This window comes from Rhopilema esculentum, chromosome 15 (assembly GCF_057945365.1).
Source record: "Rhopilema esculentum isolate cy_ngs chromosome 15, ASM5794536v1, whole genome shotgun sequence".
Classification (NCBI taxonomy): domain Eukaryota; kingdom Metazoa; phylum Cnidaria; class Scyphozoa; order Rhizostomeae; family Rhizostomatidae; genus Rhopilema; species Rhopilema esculentum.
Window position 1 is genome coordinate 5311489 of NC_142829.1, and position 19484 is coordinate 5330972.

The following is a 19484-nucleotide window of genomic DNA, read 5'->3' on the forward strand; positions in this document are numbered from 1 at the left end:
GTTCTAGTTAATTTCTTCTCAAGAAGTCAAACCATGTAATTCTAATAAGGGAATTTAGAATTCAGCGAATAGGAGCTTGGCAAGGGTGCCGTCCTAAAACAACATTCAACATTTTCAACATTTCATTACCAGTATATTTTAGATAATTACAAGTGATACGATAGTGCTAACATAAACGATTAAAAGATTTAAAAAGCATATTTTACATAAAATTGTCAGCAAGGAAAAATGAAATACTGAAGGACACTGTTAAAAGTTAGGAAGGAGGCTGCCCACGAGGCCATACGCTCATCACACCCAATGTACTTGCAATTGTGTTAAAGATTCTCTTTTGTGTGTAGGAATCATTCAAACTATTCAATGACAATCCGACTGATAAGAAACTCATTCATAAGAAACCTACATTATAATAGAGGGTTGCCAACACAGAATTCGTCCAACCAAATATGAACTAACTTTTTAGAGGGGGCATGAGCCCCCTCAGAATCTCTCTGAATTTTATCAAGGGGGGCTGATCCCGGCCCCATGGCACCACTGGAGCTTGGTATCTTCCAAACCTTCAAGTCAGTATGCATTCTAGGATTTTTACTTGCCATAAATTGTAGCCAGTTTTTCCTAATTGCTTGCAAAATTGAAGATGTGCACAAATTTTCAAATCACCTGAACTTGAAAAATATGTGCCAAAAATTCCCAAAGTACAGGATGAATCACAGTACATTTTTTTATAAGAACCAGTAAATTTGTGTTCAGGCTGGTTGTTCTTAATTTTTTCGAAAATCAGAGGCTGGATTGTTCTTAATTTGTTCTTAAGTTTATAGGTTATAAGCAGTGTAATTGCTAGCTTACGGCTCTAGGGAGGAGGTGTTCAGGCCTCTTTTGCCAACAAAGTGTGGAGACAACCTTCATTTGCTGCCATGTTTGAATATTCCTTGAAAAAGCACCCAAACATGGCGAAAAATCTTTGTTTTTGAAATATTTTACAGTAAGCTCAGCCTCAGCTTGTTTTTATTTTGTTTTCAACTTTTGAGCAAATTTTGAAGCTCTTGCTGTTATAAAACTGTTTGTATAAAAAAATAATGCATTATGTAATATCAAAATGCAGTAATCTTTGAGTTTGAAAATTTTAGGATCACATTAAACCAATGTTTTATTGGTTGTGTAGGTTTAATTGCATCCATAAACTTGAGATTACTACTCAACACATTTGAACACGAAATGTGAAGATTATATCAGGAAGTGTCAGACACTATATCTAAAAATAATGCAGGCACAATAAAAGTTTATAACATGTCATATGGAGATATTACATAGAATATCCATGTTACATATTTCACAAATGTACAGCTTGGCCACTGAGATTTTATACAAAGAAACCATAAACTCACAAGTCTATATTATTAAATATCTTGTTTTTTATTTCAAAAACGTTCAAAGCTTTCCCATTGAGATATTATAGAAAGTGACCATAAAATCACTAGAATATATATTATCTATTAAATGTTAATATAAGAAATTTAATTGTTTTGATAGCCTCAGAATATTCTGGGTAATCCCGGTCAAAATTTCTGGGCAGCATTTTTTTAAAAAGTCCAAATACTTTTCAAAGAGCAAAATTTTTAAATTCTATCAACCAGAAATGGCAATGCTCCATTTGATAGAGACTTCCTCTATATTTCCTCCTCTAAGCTTGTTTCAAATTTGTCTCCATGGTCAATTCCAAATTTGATTTTGTCATTAGCAATAAAAGCCCATCCCATTCTGAAAGTTGAAAAGGAGAATCCAATATCACCTTTATTGCTGATGCAAATGATACCACCCCTCCCATCGGTCTCATTTCCAAGGTATTTTATTGCTTTCTCTGCTGCTGTTTGTGCATCATCCCCATTCTCCATGTAGTAAACTGCCTAAAACGCACCAAATGGGCAATGTTTCTTTTTTCATATCAATGTCATGCATAGTTTTAATTACTTTATTGAGTAAATTACCAAGTTAAGTTAAAGAGTCCAAGAAAGAAAAAGTCTCTGCCTAAATAATTAATGATATTTTTTTATGATTTGGACAGATTCCACTGTCTCTTATAAATACGCCTTGTAAAGTCTGCTTTTGTAGGCTAAAGAGTTTGCTTTTAGACTCCAATTTAGTAACATAGAGCCAAATTTGATGTCAAGAGGGACCTTATAATGTTTTTATCTGTGATTTAGTGGAAACTTCACAAAATTCACAAAAATTCAGAAAAATAACAAACTTTGTACACTTTGAGATGAGATTAATATGTCTACAATGACCAAGGAGTTGTTAAACATTTATTTCCATTAAATTTCCACTTAGTTGTTCATACCATTTTACATAATTTTCATCTATATGTCATAAAAGCTCTATTAAGCCCCCAGGAGGCTTAATCATTTTTTCAGTCCTGGAGGGGGGCTTAAAAGAAAGGGGGCTTATTAGAGAGAGGGGGCTTATTAAAAATTTGAGGTAAAAAATGTTTTAAAAATGCCCTAGTCTATTTAGTGACCTCTTAGGTGCACAAGTAAGTCTTTACATGAGCTGTATTTAATGCACATGATCTAATTATCATCACACCTGTTAAGAGACCCACTAAATGCATATGTTTTCATTGTTTGACAACAAGGCTAAAGAAAGAGGGAGGGCTTAATAGAGAGTGGGGGCTTGTTTTAAGTTTTTGCTTGATAAGGAGGGGTTTAATAGAGCTTTTAAGTTATTTACTAATTTCCAAAGTCTAAGTTGGCCCTTAGACCTTACAAACTAAAAGTGGCTGTGGTTTGAACTGTTCAGTTTGAGCTTTTTGTATTTGTATTACACCTGCTAAAAAGTTCACTCTAAGATGCCAAAGTAGAAATCACAGTAAGCCCAACATATTCTAGTTCCTGCCTTAATGCTTCTTTTGCTTTCAAATTCATTCTGTGTCAGTGCCAGATTGAAAAACAAACTTTTTCCAGTGTGTTTGACATCCTTAATGTGCAGGTTGAGTAGCAACTGGGACCAACTAAACCACTCTCCTTATTTTCCTTTTTTTTCAGTTTTTCATTTAGAATTCTTGATTACTGTGTTTTACTATGTATATAACACATATCTTGTATAAAACACACTATTCATTCCATGTTAAAAGTTTAAGTTGTATAGGATGGGGGTGATGCTATACTTAGTTAATGATGGTATTTCTTGTTGACATGTTGAAAAAGTTAATGGTCAGGATAGTGATTGTGATGTTGCTTGTAGTTTGGTGGTTTTCTGATGTTTTTGTCTGATGCATTGTTTTATTTTACAAGTTTTTTCATTTTACATTCATATGAATGGACTAGCTCTAAATATCATAGGATTTTGTCTACCAATTTCAATAATCCTATCGCTTTAACAAAGAAATGATTTAAAAATTAATATTACTATGTATAAGCAGGGTCGGCACCACTGACTGATCCCAAACTGGAAGGGCCAACAATGTAAAGAAAGTTTCCACTTACCCCCTCTAGCCCAAATGTGGCAAACATTTTGCTAATGCCTTTTTACTTGTGGACCTTGTTTAAATGTATTTGTTGTAATCTAAGGGTTTATCTTAATAGATAATTTGAGCCAATTTTTATCTTTAATTCAGCTAAAAAGTGGGGAAGCCATGGCCCCCTGACCCTCCTTGTGATTTTCGCCCTGATACGATGCACCCTTGAGCAAAGCCAATACTAGTAAGAAAAAGGCCAATCTTTTATAGTGCAAAATACAGAACCCACAACCCACAAGACAAGTTTATCCTGCTTTTTATAAGTATTCTTAGCTTACCTGAAATTTGTCGAAATTTTTGGATAAACCAGTCCTTATTTGAATTTGGAAAAATATACTTAATCAAAAAACCTTGCAAACTATAAAAGAATGTAAAATGTAAAAAAGAAGGTAAACAACCAATCACTTTAATTGTTGAATGTGGCTTGAAGTAATTACTTAGTATCATATGAAAGATTGGCACCATTTCATTGAAAGAAAAAGGCAGTTTAGTTCTGAAAATTTGTTACAAAATAAGTCAAGTTTAAAATCAATGCCTGACCTGTCTACATATGGTTGTCTTGGTCAGAGATTCTCCATGGCCAGTAGATGCAGCCCCACCGAATTTGTTTGCATATCCCCCACAACCTGTCAGTGGGCTATCACCAATACGGCCAACCCATTTACCAGGTATGCCACCTAGACAAAAAATGATTTTTTTGAGCTTGGATATGATTGAATTCAAGATATTCCATGTCATTTTTCTCCATGCTGTTTCTTTTCATGTTAATATTGCTATCAAGAACTGTTTATTGCAGGTTTCAGAAGAGTCAGTTCATTTTCAGCCTCTTTGTTTGCTTTTAACTGACCATCAAACTGGGTTATTTGTCAACATCTGTGAGTCCTACAACCCTGTTTTAATTGAATTTGTTCTTTTAAATCATCAAAATTTAAAGTTTACTGTTAAGTTAAATAGAACGCAATAACAAATATAATATGGAAGCTAAGACATGAAAAAACTCCTAAAAGCTTTATAATCAAATATCATTTATAACATTTTGAAGAAAAGCAGTCAATAGAAATTCTCCTATGACATTTTGAAAAGGATACAAAACTAAAAAATGTTTTGTTTATTGCTGTTTGACCAAATCAATGTAATACCAGCATACCTGTGGATGTAGCACAAGCCATTCTTCCACTTCCATCAATTGCAACTGCACCAACAGTATCATGGCCAACACTCCCATTTTTGGGGTCTACATCTTCTGCTCTTGCCATCTTGCTTGCTATTTCTTCTAATTCTTGCATATCCTTTGAGTGGATTATGTTATTGAAATATGTTTTCACACTTTGTTCAAAGCTAAATCTGCCAGCTAACTTTGCTTTCAAAACACTTTCTGCAACAATCAATTCAGCTGGGTCTGATAAAACTGGATGTCCCACTTTTTTGGCAAATTTACTTGCACCATGTCCCACTAGCATACAATGAGGTGTGTTTTCAAGAATCTTCTTAGATAATTGTACAGGATTGGCAATATCAGTGACAGCTCCAACAGCACCTACAAGGGTTAATGCTCTGCCCTTAATATCCATTCCATGTTTCAACCTAACGTACAGGCTGTACATTTGTTATCTAATAGAAAATATTAATGCACAGAATATATTGTTATGATACATGTCCAGGTTTAATTTTGGGAAATTTGCATCAGCCGATAGAAAAAGACCTGGTTTTGATATCCAGCCAATACCTCAGCAACTTGTTTATCATTTTATTTTTCATGGCTAGATGAGGTTGAATCAGAGGAAAGAATGGATTGTGTTTCTAGGAGATATCTGGATATGATTTTTGTAAACTTTAATGAAAATATTCAATGCTGATCAGGAAGTACAGAAGGCTTTTGGAGATAATGGTTTCCATAAAAGAACTTGGCTTAATGAATCCTCCAAAACAGTAGTGGCTTAGTGGATTCACAAAGGATGCCTCTATGTGAATCCTTCAAAACAGTAGTCATCCGTGCTAAGTTTGCGACCTTACTTAGTAAGTTAAGACATGCTTGCAGGTATTAAGCAGGATTGATAAGATAGTAGATTGGATGTCTAATCCTTCTCATTCTTTCTTTTCTGTTTAGAGCAGTTATAAGAATAGTTCTTCCTGCTACCTAAAATTTTCCTTGTATCTTTTTAGCAAAAGTTTCTTAGAAATGAAATTTAGGGGTGAAATTATATATGGTGTTGTCGTAGTGCAGGAAATTCTTTAATTTAAAACAATGTTGTCAGTTTATGCATTAAAGCGAACACTGGATAACCTTCCTCTGGCTCACAGCCGCAGTTCAAAATATCAGCTTTGCATTACCTGCTTTCTGTAGTATCTTCCTTCTAAAATTTAGAAACTAGCATTCATTCAAAAGATCTTCTCCTGTTGGTATTGCAATTAGATATACAACAATTCTTTCTGCATTGTTTTTTCACATTAATCTAAACACAATAACTCAGAACTTATGCACCAAAAGTCACACGATTCCTGAACAGTAAAATTCTGCCTTTGTTTCTGCTGCTTTCCAGATTATTGATTTTTCTGAACATTCCATGATTCTCTTGACCCTTGGCATCACTTTCTTTAGAGCTGGCACAGGCAAAAAGCTTCTCTAATTTGATTAGATGTTGTTTTATTGTTTTGCACAACTGAAAAGAGCTCAAGTCCCCTTTTAGGCAAGATACAGCATTTTCCATCAAAATAAATGTATTAGATTTAGTGGCTAGAGTTCATAATGTAGAAATAGAGTAGATATAGAAAAATATTGAAACCAAATTAAAAACTGAAACAAAAAAAACCTATTCTCAATGTGTCACCATCCATGATTAATGCATCCATTTCAACAGTCTCGTCTTCTGTGAGGCAAGAGCCATGACCTGCATTAAAAACTGGATTGTCTTCTAGTGATGTTACAGCTGCGCAGACTGCATCTAGTGCAGAACCTCCCTAGCAAAGATAATATTAGTTGGTTTTACACAATGGCATTTATGTAACCTTGAATAAACAGTTTCTCTGTCTCTCACAAATAGGTCCTAAGAAGGTGCCGACAACCCATCCCCATTTTCCAAGGGAATTATCCTCCTCTAAGAAAACCTAAGCTCCAAGTTTGTTGTGAAAAATTTATTTATTTATGTTTTTTATCTTCATCTGTATATTTTTCTCAACATAGTTTTCTTTATATTTCAATCATAAAAAGCTGCCTATTGTTGCTTTTCTGTTGCAAGCCATTTATAATGTAGGACAATGTTTATTGTTTCAAAATTGCAGTTAGGTCTTCCTTAGCAAATTCTTTATTCTTAAATAATATTTTCCAAGAAACATGCTTTGCTGACATAACTAAAGGGCATTAATGCAGCAGTTGTCTGCATTTTTATTTTACTTGTCAAACATGAAACTGATTTGCCTAGTAAATATGAACATTAGAATTATATACTTCTCTGAGAACAGCATATCCTGTCTTAGCAGCATTCCTTGTCCCAAGTTTGCATTTTTCAACAAAAATATCTGCAATATTACTTGCACCTCCATGAACGATTATGCATGGTTTCATTTTTCTGGCTCAAAAAATCTTTAACAACTGAAAAATTAAAAATTGCAAGCAAGGCTCAGCCCAACAAATCCCTGTTTCTTGTCACACACATATCAAGCAAGTTTCCTAATAAACCATTTTCCAAGACCTTTAATGTTAGATGGGGGCCTATTGTACAGTAGGTTTGTGGCTTCAAAAATAACAATTTTTCAAAACTCAAGATCATTCCATCCTGGCAAATGGACCAGAATATTCAAGGCTCACACAACAGTGAAATGAAGCTGGAACTGCACACAAGTAATTGTAACCACAAATTAAAACACGCTTAAAAGACTGGCCCTCGGGCACAGTGACCAATGAGACCATGCCTATTTCCTTAATTCTTTGGTTTATAACAGATATATTTTCCTTTGGAAAATCTAATAAATTATGTCCTACCCCTGCCTAATGCACTTTTAACCAATTTTAGCAGAAATATGTGGAGAATGTTTTGACAAAAGTAGGGGGTAATTACCCCCTCCCCCAAAACACTCTTTAGGTGCCACCACTGCTAAGATATATTCTTGAAGTGGTTACTGAAATATTTACTAGTATTTTTTTTAAAGATTAACTCAAGCCAACACACCTGACAACACTCGTCAAAAAGCCTCATGGACGTTACCAAAAAAAGGCCAACAACTCATAGAGATAGGATACTTGAAACTACAACAACCTTTGCCCCAATAGTGTTTTAAAGTGTGACGTCACTAAAACCTATTTTTTGAATTTTTGAATGTTAAAGGCATTGAGTCATGATAAAATGGATTGGGTATACCCTAAGTGCCAAAATCCGCTGAGTCATGATTTTCATGAATGCCATGCTTTTGGTTGACCTGGAACTGGTCACATGAACTCACCTCGTACTGATTGACAAAACAATTTCCATCAATAGTAAGTTGTCAACAACGGATGCAAGTATCACATGAAAGAGCAGCGATCACGCCGGAACCAAAGAAACTCCTATAGAGAAAGCCTATTTACCATGACTCAATAATGCCTTTAACCACATAACATAAAAGATCAATCACCATGGAATTCTTCCAACTATGCGAAATGAGTGAAATATGTCTAAAATCGGTCGAGGTATGGCCAATGAAAGATTTGAAGTTTGCTAACGAATTACTGTGAACAGAGACCAAATACACTCTTTTTTTTATAAGAACAATTTTATAAAAACACGAGCCTCAAAACTGGTCAAAAGTTAAGAACAAATTAAGAACAAGCTGAGGCTGGGCTTCTGCAAAATGCAGTTTTGAAAGACGTTTTTTCTCAAAATCGAGGATTTTTAGCGATGTGTTGGTGCTTTTTCGGTGAATACTCAAATTTGTCAGCAAATTAAGGCTGTCTCACTCACTTTGTTGGCAAATGAGGCCTGAACACCTCCTTAGAGCGAAAAAGCTAGCAATAGCACTGCTTACACCCTCTTAGTTTAAGAACAAATTAAGAACAATCCAGCCTCAGATTTTCGAAAAAGTTAAGAACAGTCAGCCTGAACTTAAATTTACTGGTTCTTATAAAAAAAAGAGTGTACAGAGATTTGATGGGGATAGAGCCAATACACACGTGGCCATATCTCAGCCAATTCGTTACACAATTGACTGATTTTGCACATTTAGATGTATTTCTTGATGCTGTTTCGGGCCATGGGATCTAAATCCAGAGAATTTAAAACATTTTATTTTTATAACGTCATAACTTTAGAACTCTATACCAATCTGAGGGGCAAGCCGGGGGTAGCCTGCATCCAGTTGCATTGAATCGCTGACAATGTACCATAGAGACCCACAGGCCCGTACATACTTGGGGGGGGGGGGGGTGGCAGCGGGAGGAGGTTTGCGCTTATAAGTGGTTGTGGAAGATACGGCATCATGCAACACCTCCCTCAAATCACAAATATCTAGTAACGATCCTCCCCCTTTGTCTACGATTCATGCTTTCGCGAATAGAATTTTAGTGCACAGGAAGATCGCGCAACAAAACGTGATTTTCATGGGTACGAAAAGGGTACCTATGTATGTCTACAAAGTACCTTATTTATATGATTCACAGATATTCTAAAATTAAGCTTGAAACGTTGATAGTTTTGAATTTATTGATGGTTTTATCTCTACTTCTTCATATAAAGCATAATAAGGATAAATCTAAGCTTGGATGAGACTCAAGGCACGCTAACTTACAAACCTTTAAATTTGCTTGCACCAGACTACTGGAGAAAATTATTTGCAATATGTTCGGATGATAGAAAACGGTTTCTGCGTTCATCAGAAACTGATCTCAAGATACCGCTGCTAAAAACGGTAAATGGCCAAAAGGCTTTTCTTATCGCGGCCCAAAACTGTGGAACAGTCTAGAAAGAGCTACTAAATTGGCCCCCTCCCTGAAAACCTTCAAAGAACAGCTATAGCCGGGGACAACTTTTATTTCATCTTTACATTCCCTTTTTATAGCCTTAGTTTTATATAATATTGTAAATTAGGTTAGGTTAGTAAATTTCTTTTGTTATTAATATTAGTGCTTATTTTAGTCTTTTAAACAGATCAGGTTGAAAAACATATATATGTATGAACCTTTAACCTGTATAAATATTATATAATGAAAAAAATGAAGACTTGTCGAGTATTCACGAATTAACAAGAAGTAGATGCTTATGCCTCGAAAAATCAATTAAAGTTTCACACGAGAAGCTAATTTCAAGAAATCGTTTAAAAAATTGTTGATTCAAGAAATCAAGGACAAACATTAGGGTTGTTTTGAAGTCAGGAACATCACGGGACGTTGGAAATTCATTATGAAAGCTTGATATATAGCCTGTGAAATAGTTCACATTTTAGTTTGTTCGAGATGCTTCGGCCTCAGAGCGTTACTTGAAAGCATGTGCAGGTTGCGAATGCCGTACAACTAAAAAAAATTTTCACCTTAGTTAGGAACTTCCCGTAAAAGGTCCCCTCTCTATTAAGCCCCCTCCTTATCAAGCAGAAGTTTAAGATAAGCCCCCCCTCTCTTAAGCCGTCGAAGTCAAACCAAGAAAACATTTGCGTTGAGTGAGTCTCTTGACGGGCTAGAGAACGATAAGATTGTGTACATTAAATACGGCCCATGTAAATATCTACTTGTGTGCCTCAGAAGTACCGTAGTTACTCGAGTGAGCTCCGCGGCGCTTTTCTAATTTCCGGTACTTTTGATGCGGCGCTTATATGGGGGCGGCGCTTTTTAAAAACCTTGTCATTTTATTACAAGTTTGAGAATATCCTTAAAGGTTCATAAAATTTCAATGTCACTGTCGTCTTCACTGTCGGAGACCAACTGAATGACTCTGCCAAGTGCCAACCTTCGTTGGATATGACTCTGCCAACGACAAAAAGACGCTTGTTGGTCATGTTCCGGTGGAATTGTCACGCTTCATGAAGAATTTCCTCGAAGCCAACACAGAAAATAAACTGGTCGCACAAGTTACATGAAAAAGAAAGAGAAATTGGCCTTGTTGTTCCAGCAAAGTTCTCTGCTTTCACGACACATGTGTTAAATAAGAAAGCTTTAAAATATTCTCACTTTGGACTAAGTGTGTTTTGATACAAGAAAATAAATTCCCGAGGTTGATTTAAGATTTACAGTTTTTTCCTGTTTGATTCTAACGATTCTAACAGTTTTTCAGTTAAGCGCCGCATATTCAAAAAAGATAACTGTGGCGCTCATTCGGGAGCGGCACTCTTTGACTTTATTTGTCTCAAATGCGGCGCTCATTCGGGGCGGCGCTCGTACGGGGCTCACTCGAGTAAATGCGGTAAGCCGAAATTTGTTTAGAAGATGTCCCAGGCAGAGTCGATGCCAATGGGGGGGGCAGGGGAGTGCGCATGGGCCCCCTATAAGGCTGTTTGTCGGAAAATCTGAATTTTTACATAACACATTATTGATAAGCTTTTGTCTCTAATAAGCCACCCTCTCCTTTAGCCCCCCCCTCTAGGACTGAAAAATTAAATAGGCCCCCGGGGGCTTAATAGAGCTTTTGCGGTATGTCAGCTTTACGTGGAAGTTTGATTTTGCTATGTTGATATGAATCTAAACACGTTAGACGTGTTCTATATTTAGTCGTTTTTCGATATTCTCAATCCTTAGTAACTATTCACATTGTAACCAGTGCAAACCAATTTTGATAACTTTACTTATATTTTGTAATTTCTTCATAGTTTCTTTGTTCATTTAAGGTTGTCTTGATGACATATTTGCAATACTAATGCAGAAGTTTGTTTGGTGAGAAAGGAAACATGGCCTCTTTGAGCAGAGGAGTGAGGCTGCCACCAATGCCTCGTATCGCAGATATCATTAGGCTCTATGGCTTGACGGCTAAAAAGCAGTTGAGTCAGAACTTTATTTTGGACCTCAATGTTACAGGTAATTCGCATCATCCTCATCTTAAAGGCTCTTGCGCAACCGGCATGCTTAGCGGCAGTGTTCTCGAGAAATTGACTGTGTTTTGTATTTTCATACTGTACGATATTAGGCCAGTTGTTTGAATTATAGTCACACTGCGTGCTGTTTACGCAAGAGCCTTTAAAGAACACAATCAATGCCAGGCTATTTAGGACTGCACCTTGTGAATTATTTTCATTGTGTATTAAAGAGTTGAATACGGCAATAGCTGTAGGAGAGTCCCCCGTATGATCTGTGCGCGGCGATGCAGCGTGGTAAGGCGACCAGTTCATTTCATAGCTGCCCTTTGCGTCCCCGTTATCCCCTTGGATACCGTATTGTTGATCTTGATTGGTGGACAGGAGACTAGCCTCTATATCTTGAACCCTAAAACCCAAGACTTCAGCACTGCAGTCTTCCATGTATTAATTCTTTTTCTTCTTATTGATCAATTCCTTAGTAGTATTTATTGCATTTAGATTTGAGTATTTATTGTAAATAGTTGATGTGAATTAGTTTTATTTATAAAAACTGTGTAAATTGTGAAAACCAACTTTAAAGAATTTCACGATTATTTTTTTAAACCCGTTATCATTTCATTTTGCAAAAACATAACACTTACAAACCTCACTATCTCAAGGTAGTTTGTATAAGGCACATTTACATTGAAAAACCTATTTGAAAGTGCAAAGAAAGAAAAAAAGATATTTGATAGTCATAAATATAGTCATAAAAAGATGGTCATAAATATAAGCATGATGATATAATTATGGTGCTTTAGACAGCGAACGGAACATGCTTTCGATTAACATTGTATAAAACCGGCTCAGTTTGTTGTTTTACCATACGCTTAAGACTACTCCAGCCCGTACAGCACTGTATTTTTAAAAAAAATAATATTACCTAAAAGTATGATTTTCATTCGAGAATATTTGTATGTGCTTCAAATTTATAGAATTTATTCTATTTCCCCATATCAAGAGAAAATTGCAAGGAAAGCAAACCTCTTTGACACTTATGTTTGCGAAGTTGGGTCTGGACCTGGCTCAATTACAAGATCGATTTTGCAAGAAGGAGTTCGGCATGTAGCAGCCGTTGAAATAGACCAAAGATTCATGCCAGTGCTAGAGGTAACTTTTTTTCTACATTGATAGCCTGCTTGGAGGATGGATTATTTGCATTCGCATTCAAACTAACCTTTATGCTGTTGTAAGCCGTGTTTATTAAATGATAAAACATCGTATTAAAAACGTAGGTTAAAAACAGTAGTGTTCATCAAATTGATAATTTTTATATAAAGATTGGAACACCAGCGTGTGGCTGTATCTTGTCGTGTGGTTCTATACACCAAGCGTGTACAGCTCTGCCTATACGACACCGTGCACCATATGACGGTTGGAGTAACTTTCAGCAAAAGTAGTAGATAGATGGAAAAATAAACCATAGAGAAAATATTAACTTCCTTTGTCAGAGCCGGCTTGTTCTTCTATTCATGTGGAATATTTGATGAGTTTGTTTTTGAATTTATGTACTATTCAAATGTCTTCAGAGCGTGTGAAAAACGATATTTAACATTGAATTTGAACAAATATCATCAATCAAGTATATTATCACTTGATCATGGTTTGTGGTTCTTTCATCATGGTTCTAATTCATGGTTCTGTCATCGAACAGGTTTAAGATGTTGTAAGACAGCTAGATTTTACTGAATTTGAGGATTTGATTCAACTTGCCATTTAATTGTGCCGCTTCTTCAAGTTTAAGTATCTTTTTCATTTTTTTCTATGTTCTCGTTTAGCAACTTGCTGATTGCGCTGATGGCTACATGTCAGTCCACAATGAAGATATAAGGAAGTTCAATATTGCAAAGGCATTGTCAAAGGCAAATGCAGTCCCTTGGGAGTCGGAAGGTATGTATTTCTCGGAGGCATATTTTATAGTATAGCTGTGCCATGTGCAATGTTAACCATATCTTCAATCTGTATGTGTTTGTAATCTATAAAGTAACGGTTAAAAAAAATCATTGACATACCAAGAAAAGTCCTTTCTTTACTTCTACGAGAGTTGTTTTAAGGGCTTTTGTACCTTTGATTTCATAGTAAGGGAAAGTGTTCAGATTTTTGCAAGAAACGGGATGGGCACACGAGTGTGGTTAGATTTGGTTTCTAATGGAGATGATTTTAATGTTGCAACTGCTGGTTGTTTACTTGTTTGTAGTTAGTTTATCGGCATTATTCGGAATAATTATGAATTCAAAGTCCTACACGCTACTGTTTTGTAGGAAATTTCATTTACCATTTTAACAAAATATTTTCTTGATGAACTTTTTTTAAACTCCTGTTTTACAAATTTGCGTGCTTTGTAGGATACCGTAAAGAGACTACAAATCAAGCTAACTGAATTGTCGACTTTATGTCTCTTAAAATATTACCAAAAAAATTTAAGAACAAAAGAATGAAGACTTCGAGTTTTTATACTTTGAATGTAGCAGCAACGAAGCTTTAAGGTTGTCATTGAATATAAAACCTGGTCAGTTTCCTCGTATATATAAATTACAAATTAATTCTTCAATCATGTTCTGTTCTCGTGAAATCTTTTTGTTTATCGTCAACTTTTATAGATAACAATATTGACAGTTTTCAGCACCTTTCCTTGTGGAATTTTTTGTTTGTCACAGGATACCCTGGGTAACAGAGCATCAGTGAAAGAGATGATCGAACAGTGGTCTCCTCTCGTCTTAATACCAACTCTTTCACCGACCCACTCTTTCAATGACGCTCTGGCACCCAGGGTGGTCACAGGATTACTTCCCAGTCAAATTTTTGACAATAAAATTTATACATGAAAGATTTTGATCTTTCAGATTGATGGAGAAGTGAATTTCTTTATTTCGTAGAGTTACCTGGCGTTCGACTTGTGGGCAACCTGCCATTCTCAGTCTCCATCCCGCTACTTCTGCAGTGGCTAGAGGCGATACCAGAAAGAAAAGGACCGTTTACATTTGGTAGAGTGCCAATGACCCTTGTTTTTCAAAAAGAAGTGGCAGAAGTAAGATTCGCTTTGCTATGTCGCTTTGCTTATCTTTTGTGTTTCATATTTTCAGCTAGGCTTTTCGGCTGATAAATACCTTCCTGGATGTTGTTGCTTTGATATAAGATTGTTAAACTGCCATTGTTGTATTTCAATGTATTTCCATATTTTCCCTTAGTGCGAAGTTGAGTTGAGTTATTTTTTAGAGTAAAGCAGTTTTTGACCCAATTGAAAGCGGTCAATACTGCTTAGCCATACAACGCCAAAGCTGTGTTGAGATTAAGAATTTGAATTCATTCCTCTTTAAAATCATTATGTTGCTAGTATTCGAGCTTTTTTTCCTTCTATCTGTAGAAACATTCTCTGAATAGTTCTCGACTCCATTAACACAAGTAAAGAAAATTTCCGTTCTTGTCAACCGAACCATGCTGATTACACAAATATAAACTTTTTCAGGATATTAATCAATTTTGGTCAAATATTTTGCAACTTCTATGTCGCCAAACAAAACAATTTCTCGAAAACTACAAAAATAAATTTAAAACCGTTATAGTTTTATCGATTTTGAAGACTTCAAGCATATTTATGAAATCTCCAAACCATTCTGATTATGATTCTTATAGAATCTGGCCGCTATTGGTGCTACAATGCTGCAGTCTCGATTATCAGTTATGACACAAAACCTTTGCAGTGTTCAGCGTGCAATGGTAATGCCACGATCAATGTTTGTGCCTGAGCCAAAGGTAAATACCTTATCTGATGCAGCTTATTCAATCAATATTGCATTCAAGTTTAGAATGATAATAATAATAATAAATTCTTTGTTTAAGGTTGGCGTAGCTGATAGCACAAGGCTAATTAATGCTAACCATAATTTATACAACAGCATGAATAACTAAAACGAATTAATATCATAGAGTTATGAATTGCTATCGTGTGATTCGAGAGTGTTTTCATAAATCAACACCAAAGATGCCTTGATAATTGTATTGTTTGAAGAGTAAGGCATCAGAAAAAATCTTCTCATAACATAGCACATGAATCCGTCCGTATTCTCTTGATTTCATGATTTTTGATTGAACTTCTTATAATTCTCTTGATTTCATGATGCACACTTATTTTCTTATAAGAAACAAAGGTCGATGGTGAGTACTCCAGTTTCTTAATGTTCTGAAAATATCGATACTCAATGTTTCATAAGAGTTTCTTAATTATGATGTCATGAATGATGTTATGAAATGTTCGTGACCTTTTTTAACGTCAAGAGATTCGCTTCCGTTCTGAATCGCTTCCGTTCTGAGCTGATGTGGGAAGTATATTTTTATCCCTTCTGTCTTAATTTCTAGGCCAACAGGGCAATCATGTTCTTGGATTTTACAAAATTTCATTGTTCTCAGTTTTATCACGATTTTATAATTTTTCAATTTTTTGCGTCGAGTACTGAAATTTCTTAGTTTTTTCTGACTGCCCAGTACTCGTTTCTTATAGCCAGTTTCTTATAAAAAAACGAGTGTAGCACATGAACTCGTATTCGAGATCCGGAGCAATCGCCAGATTGTTTTATCGTAGGTAGTCAGGCCTACCAGGTGAGTTAGGGTCTTCCAACACACATAATGATGCATGAGATACATGGAGGTGCCATGCTATTGTAATTAGTTATTTTAATTGAGACATTCAACCACAAAACAACAATAATCAACCTGGATACATATATAAATACATACATGTCTGCAAGTAGCACTAAAGATTTAAAAAACAATGAATTTTGGATTCAAATTTAACGATATTTAGCATAATTTCTACTAATAGCTAATAAGATAATTAATTAGTTAAGATATGATTGGTATTATGCTAAATTGCGTTAGGGTATTATTTTACCAATGTTTACAATATAGTTCCTTAATAGGTTTACGAAAGGGTTTTTCCTGAGCATCTTAAAACGCACGTTTATTTCGTTTAAGCATGTATTTTATTGTACAGCCTTCCTTTATGATATATGCTGTTTTTGTTGCAAAGGTTGATGCTTGGCTGGTGAATATTGTACCGCACAAGGAAGCAAAAATCAAGGCTCCATTCAAAATTGTCGAACAGGTTGTCAAAGCAGTATATCAACACAGGAGAAAGTATATTCGTACACCTTTGAGGTAAGATTTTGTCTGAATTTTTTATGATCTTGATGTCTGAATTCAAAATTGTATTTTAGGCAGGGTGATAAAACATCTGTAGCTAGGTCTCGGAAAAATTCCTCTTGCCTGTCATCTACCCAGTTGTTGACCTAAGGATAATAGTCAGAATTAGAATTCAAAAAGATATTCAAGTTTCTAATAAGTGTGGGCTTATTTTGACATCTGTAGAAACCGATTAAAAATAACAAAACCTCGCATGTTTGTTTAAGACAAACATGTCAGTGATACTGTACACTTTTTCCTTTCTGTGACACTTTATAGTCTCAACGTTTCCAGTTATCTAGTTACAAGGCAAACTTGCTAATTGCGTGTCTGCCCTTTTAATACAAAAAGGCTTTTAATTTTTAACCTTATGTCAACTCAAGCGTCATACATTATGTTGCCAGTGTTTGAGACATGAAAAGAGATCTTGACCACTCGAACTGCCATTTGCAATGATCCAAAGTTGTTTTAGGGGGAAATTTAGATCGGAGGTTTCAAATTATTCAATTTATTTTATTTCAATTTGTGTTTCAGATTCTTAGATAGACTGTTTCCAATCCCACGCTTCTGCAAAATGCAATTTTGAACAACGTTTTGAACAACGTCAAATGAAGGTCGTCTCACTCACTTTGTTGGCAAATGAGGCCTGTACACCACCCTAGAGCGAATAAGCTAGCACTCGCACTACTTACACCCTCTTAATTTAAGAACAAATTAAGAACAATCCAGCTTCAGATTTTTGAAATACTTAAGAACAGTCAGCCTGAACTTAAATTTACTGGTACTTATAAAAAAAGAGTGCAATATTTCGTTCCGGTATACAGTGAATGTGAAGTTGTTATGAGGTGTCTACTATCAACAGATGTCCCTCAATGGACAGTTTGCTGTAGTTTATTTGACTAATTTTCTCTTGTTATTTATTTGTCTTAGGTTATTATTTCCAGAAGCAGAGAAACTAGCAGACGATTTAACAGAGTTGTCGGGTGTGACTGCGACGAAGCGCGCCCATCAGCTTACAATGGAAGATTTCGACGCATTATGTCAAACGTTTTTAGAGCTTTGTAATAAACATGGATTAAGTAATTTCCCGTTGAAAGTTCACCGACCAAGTCCTATTGTTCATTCTACTGTTGCTAATGCTTAGTAGCATATCCATGAATTAATTAATTAGATTACCTGACGGATTCAATATCACCTGCGCATGAGAATGTGCCTTATAAGAAAATCCAGATTGAGCTATTGCTATTATGTAAGTTGATGAAGCAGAATGTTTAGTTGGTTGTTATATTTTATATAAGTTTGTGCGGGATATTAAAGCTATGACGTTTCAATCGCAGAACACTAGAAATCGATGTTTAGTAGAATAGAATCAGAGGTAAATAAATTCAATCAATCTTTCGCTACATCTGCAGTAGGTTGGTGTATATGGGTCTCAGAGATAATTTCGCTTAACTTTTCGCTACCTCTGTAATGTGCTAGTGCAAATAAATATAGATCGTATAGCTTGGTTCTAAAATATACCTCTTGCAAGCAACTTGTCAATTTTTTACGAAGAGCACTGAAAAATGCCCCTGACAGAACGGCAAGTGTTGTAGTATCGATTCTTTTATATGTGTGTGAAAGTAAGACAGCTCCAATACCCAATATAGTTTGTACAATATGATATGTATATATATATTTTGTAGAGAACCGTTTGTAGTGGCTTATTCTTTCAGAACTGCAGTATGTTGGACTTTTTTCTAGCAACAAACTAGTCGTATATAAGAAGTCCCACTCATGTTTAAAAGAGCTAAACCTCGAGGATGAGCCTTTTAATGACCAATGACAAATACCTAATATGTCAAAAATCGTTTGATCATGCATCCATCCTACACTGGCTATTTCAAAAGTTTACATCTGTTTTGTAACGTTGTATTTGTAAGATTTGATCATCAAATAAAAAATACATTTAACAAAATAGATGAATGAGAAATGAACCCTGCTATCAGTAGCCTGAGTCACAGACCAAAAACTTCACGGAAGTTTTAGGTCTGTGACGCAGGCTATGCTATCAGTAGAAACCGGCTTTGAAACTGAGACAAGACCTGTTAATGAGGGCCAGTTGCGATGCTAGAAGAGCCCATGGTCTTGGTGCTTGACCCAGCGCATTTGTAAAGAAAGCTGAATGCAAAGCAATTTTTGTATAAAATGATGATAAATAAGCCATTTGTTTATGATTTTTTTATGTATAAAAAACAAGCCATTACAACGACAATTAATCCATAGCTAAATTACTTTGTAAACTGCACAGTTGTGAGTAAGAATCACTTTGAGATTTTATGTGTAATAGTCTTGCTGCAATCTTTTGTCGGTGCTGTAAACTTAGAAGAACTTTTCGTATTTTATTTGCAAGACCTATATACTGGATGCTCTATTTTGTTTCCTTTGCAAAAATGACCTACCCGTACAGTTAATTGGACTAAATTTCTTGAATGCCGTTGCCGCCAATAAATACACTTGTAAAAATATCATACTGTATAGATTCATTGCTAAAGACAAATATAGATTTGTGCAGCCTACTGTAAATTAATTGTTTTTTCACTTCTTATTAGCCAAACAGCGATTTTGCAAACATATAAGGTCTATAACGGATAGTTTTGAGGATCTGCTAGACTAGATCCCAATAGTACTAGGTACAAGGCCTTATTGATCTTAGCTTGACATTTTACCTTAACCATTCAGGTGTATTTAGTGCCATCGGAACGAAATTAATATTGGGGGGGGGGGGGCTGACATTTTTTTCTTC

The 19484-nt window shown here is 35.4% G+C and overlaps 2 protein-coding genes across 4 annotated transcripts in view; one reads left to right on the top strand and one right to left on the bottom strand.

Annotated features, from left to right (window-relative positions):
- The window catches only part of LOC135685670 (dimethyladenosine transferase 1, mitochondrial), a 19291-nt gene extending 186 nt beyond the window's left edge, over nucleotides 1–19105 (top strand). The window contains exons 2-8 of the mRNA XM_065201671.2: nucleotides 11297–11483; nucleotides 12483–12631; nucleotides 13300–13411; nucleotides 14398–14549; nucleotides 15155–15274; nucleotides 16548–16675; nucleotides 17630–19105. Of these exons, the coding sequence (XP_065057743.2) occupies nucleotides 11357–11483; nucleotides 12483–12631; nucleotides 13300–13411; nucleotides 14398–14549; nucleotides 15155–15274; nucleotides 16548–16675; nucleotides 17630–17843 (1002 nt within the window). The 5' untranslated portion in view covers nucleotides 11297–11356 and the 3' untranslated portion in view covers nucleotides 17844–19105. The remainder of the gene's footprint in view (nucleotides 1–11296; nucleotides 11484–12482; nucleotides 12632–13299; nucleotides 13412–14397; nucleotides 14550–15154; nucleotides 15275–16547; nucleotides 16676–17629) is intronic.
- On the bottom strand, nucleotides 58–8080 carry LOC135685668 (isoaspartyl peptidase/L-asparaginase). 3 transcript variants are annotated; one of them, XM_065201668.1, is made up of 6 exons: nucleotides 7952–8080; nucleotides 6960–7103; nucleotides 6325–6472; nucleotides 4662–5051; nucleotides 4055–4191; nucleotides 58–1904 (listed from the first exon to the last, which is right to left on the bottom strand). In XM_065201668.1, exons 2-6 carry the CDS (start codon nucleotides 7074–7076, stop codon nucleotides 1668–1670), a joined length of 1029 nt encoding a protein of 342 aa, XP_065057740.1. In that variant the 5' UTR covers nucleotides 7077–7103; nucleotides 7952–8080; the 3' UTR covers nucleotides 58–1667. The 3 variants fall into 3 exon arrangements, with proteins under 3 accessions (XP_065057740.1, XP_065057741.1, XP_065057739.1); XM_065201669.2 differs by lacking the exon at nucleotides 7952–8080 and adding an exon at nucleotides 7870–7891; XM_065201667.2 differs by lacking the exon at nucleotides 7952–8080 and adding an exon at nucleotides 7681–7834.
- Nucleotides 19106–19484: the final 379 nt, after the last annotated feature.

What these genes read in the sequence shown, in the direction of transcription:
- LOC135685668 (XM_065201668.1), bottom strand. Translation starts at nt 7,076, where the DNA reads ATGAAACCATGCATAATCGTTCATGGAGGTGCAAGTAATATTGCAGAT. An exon ending in GGCTTGTGCTACATCCACAG is followed by an intron (nt 4,192 to 4,661) that starts GTATGCTGGTAT and finishes TTTTTTGTCTAG; the next exon opens with GTGGCATACCTGGTAAATGG. An exon ending in AGACAACCATATGTAGACAG is followed by an intron (nt 1,905 to 4,054) that starts GTCAGGCATTGA and finishes GGTGCGTTTTAG; the next exon opens with GCAGTTTACTACATGGAGAA.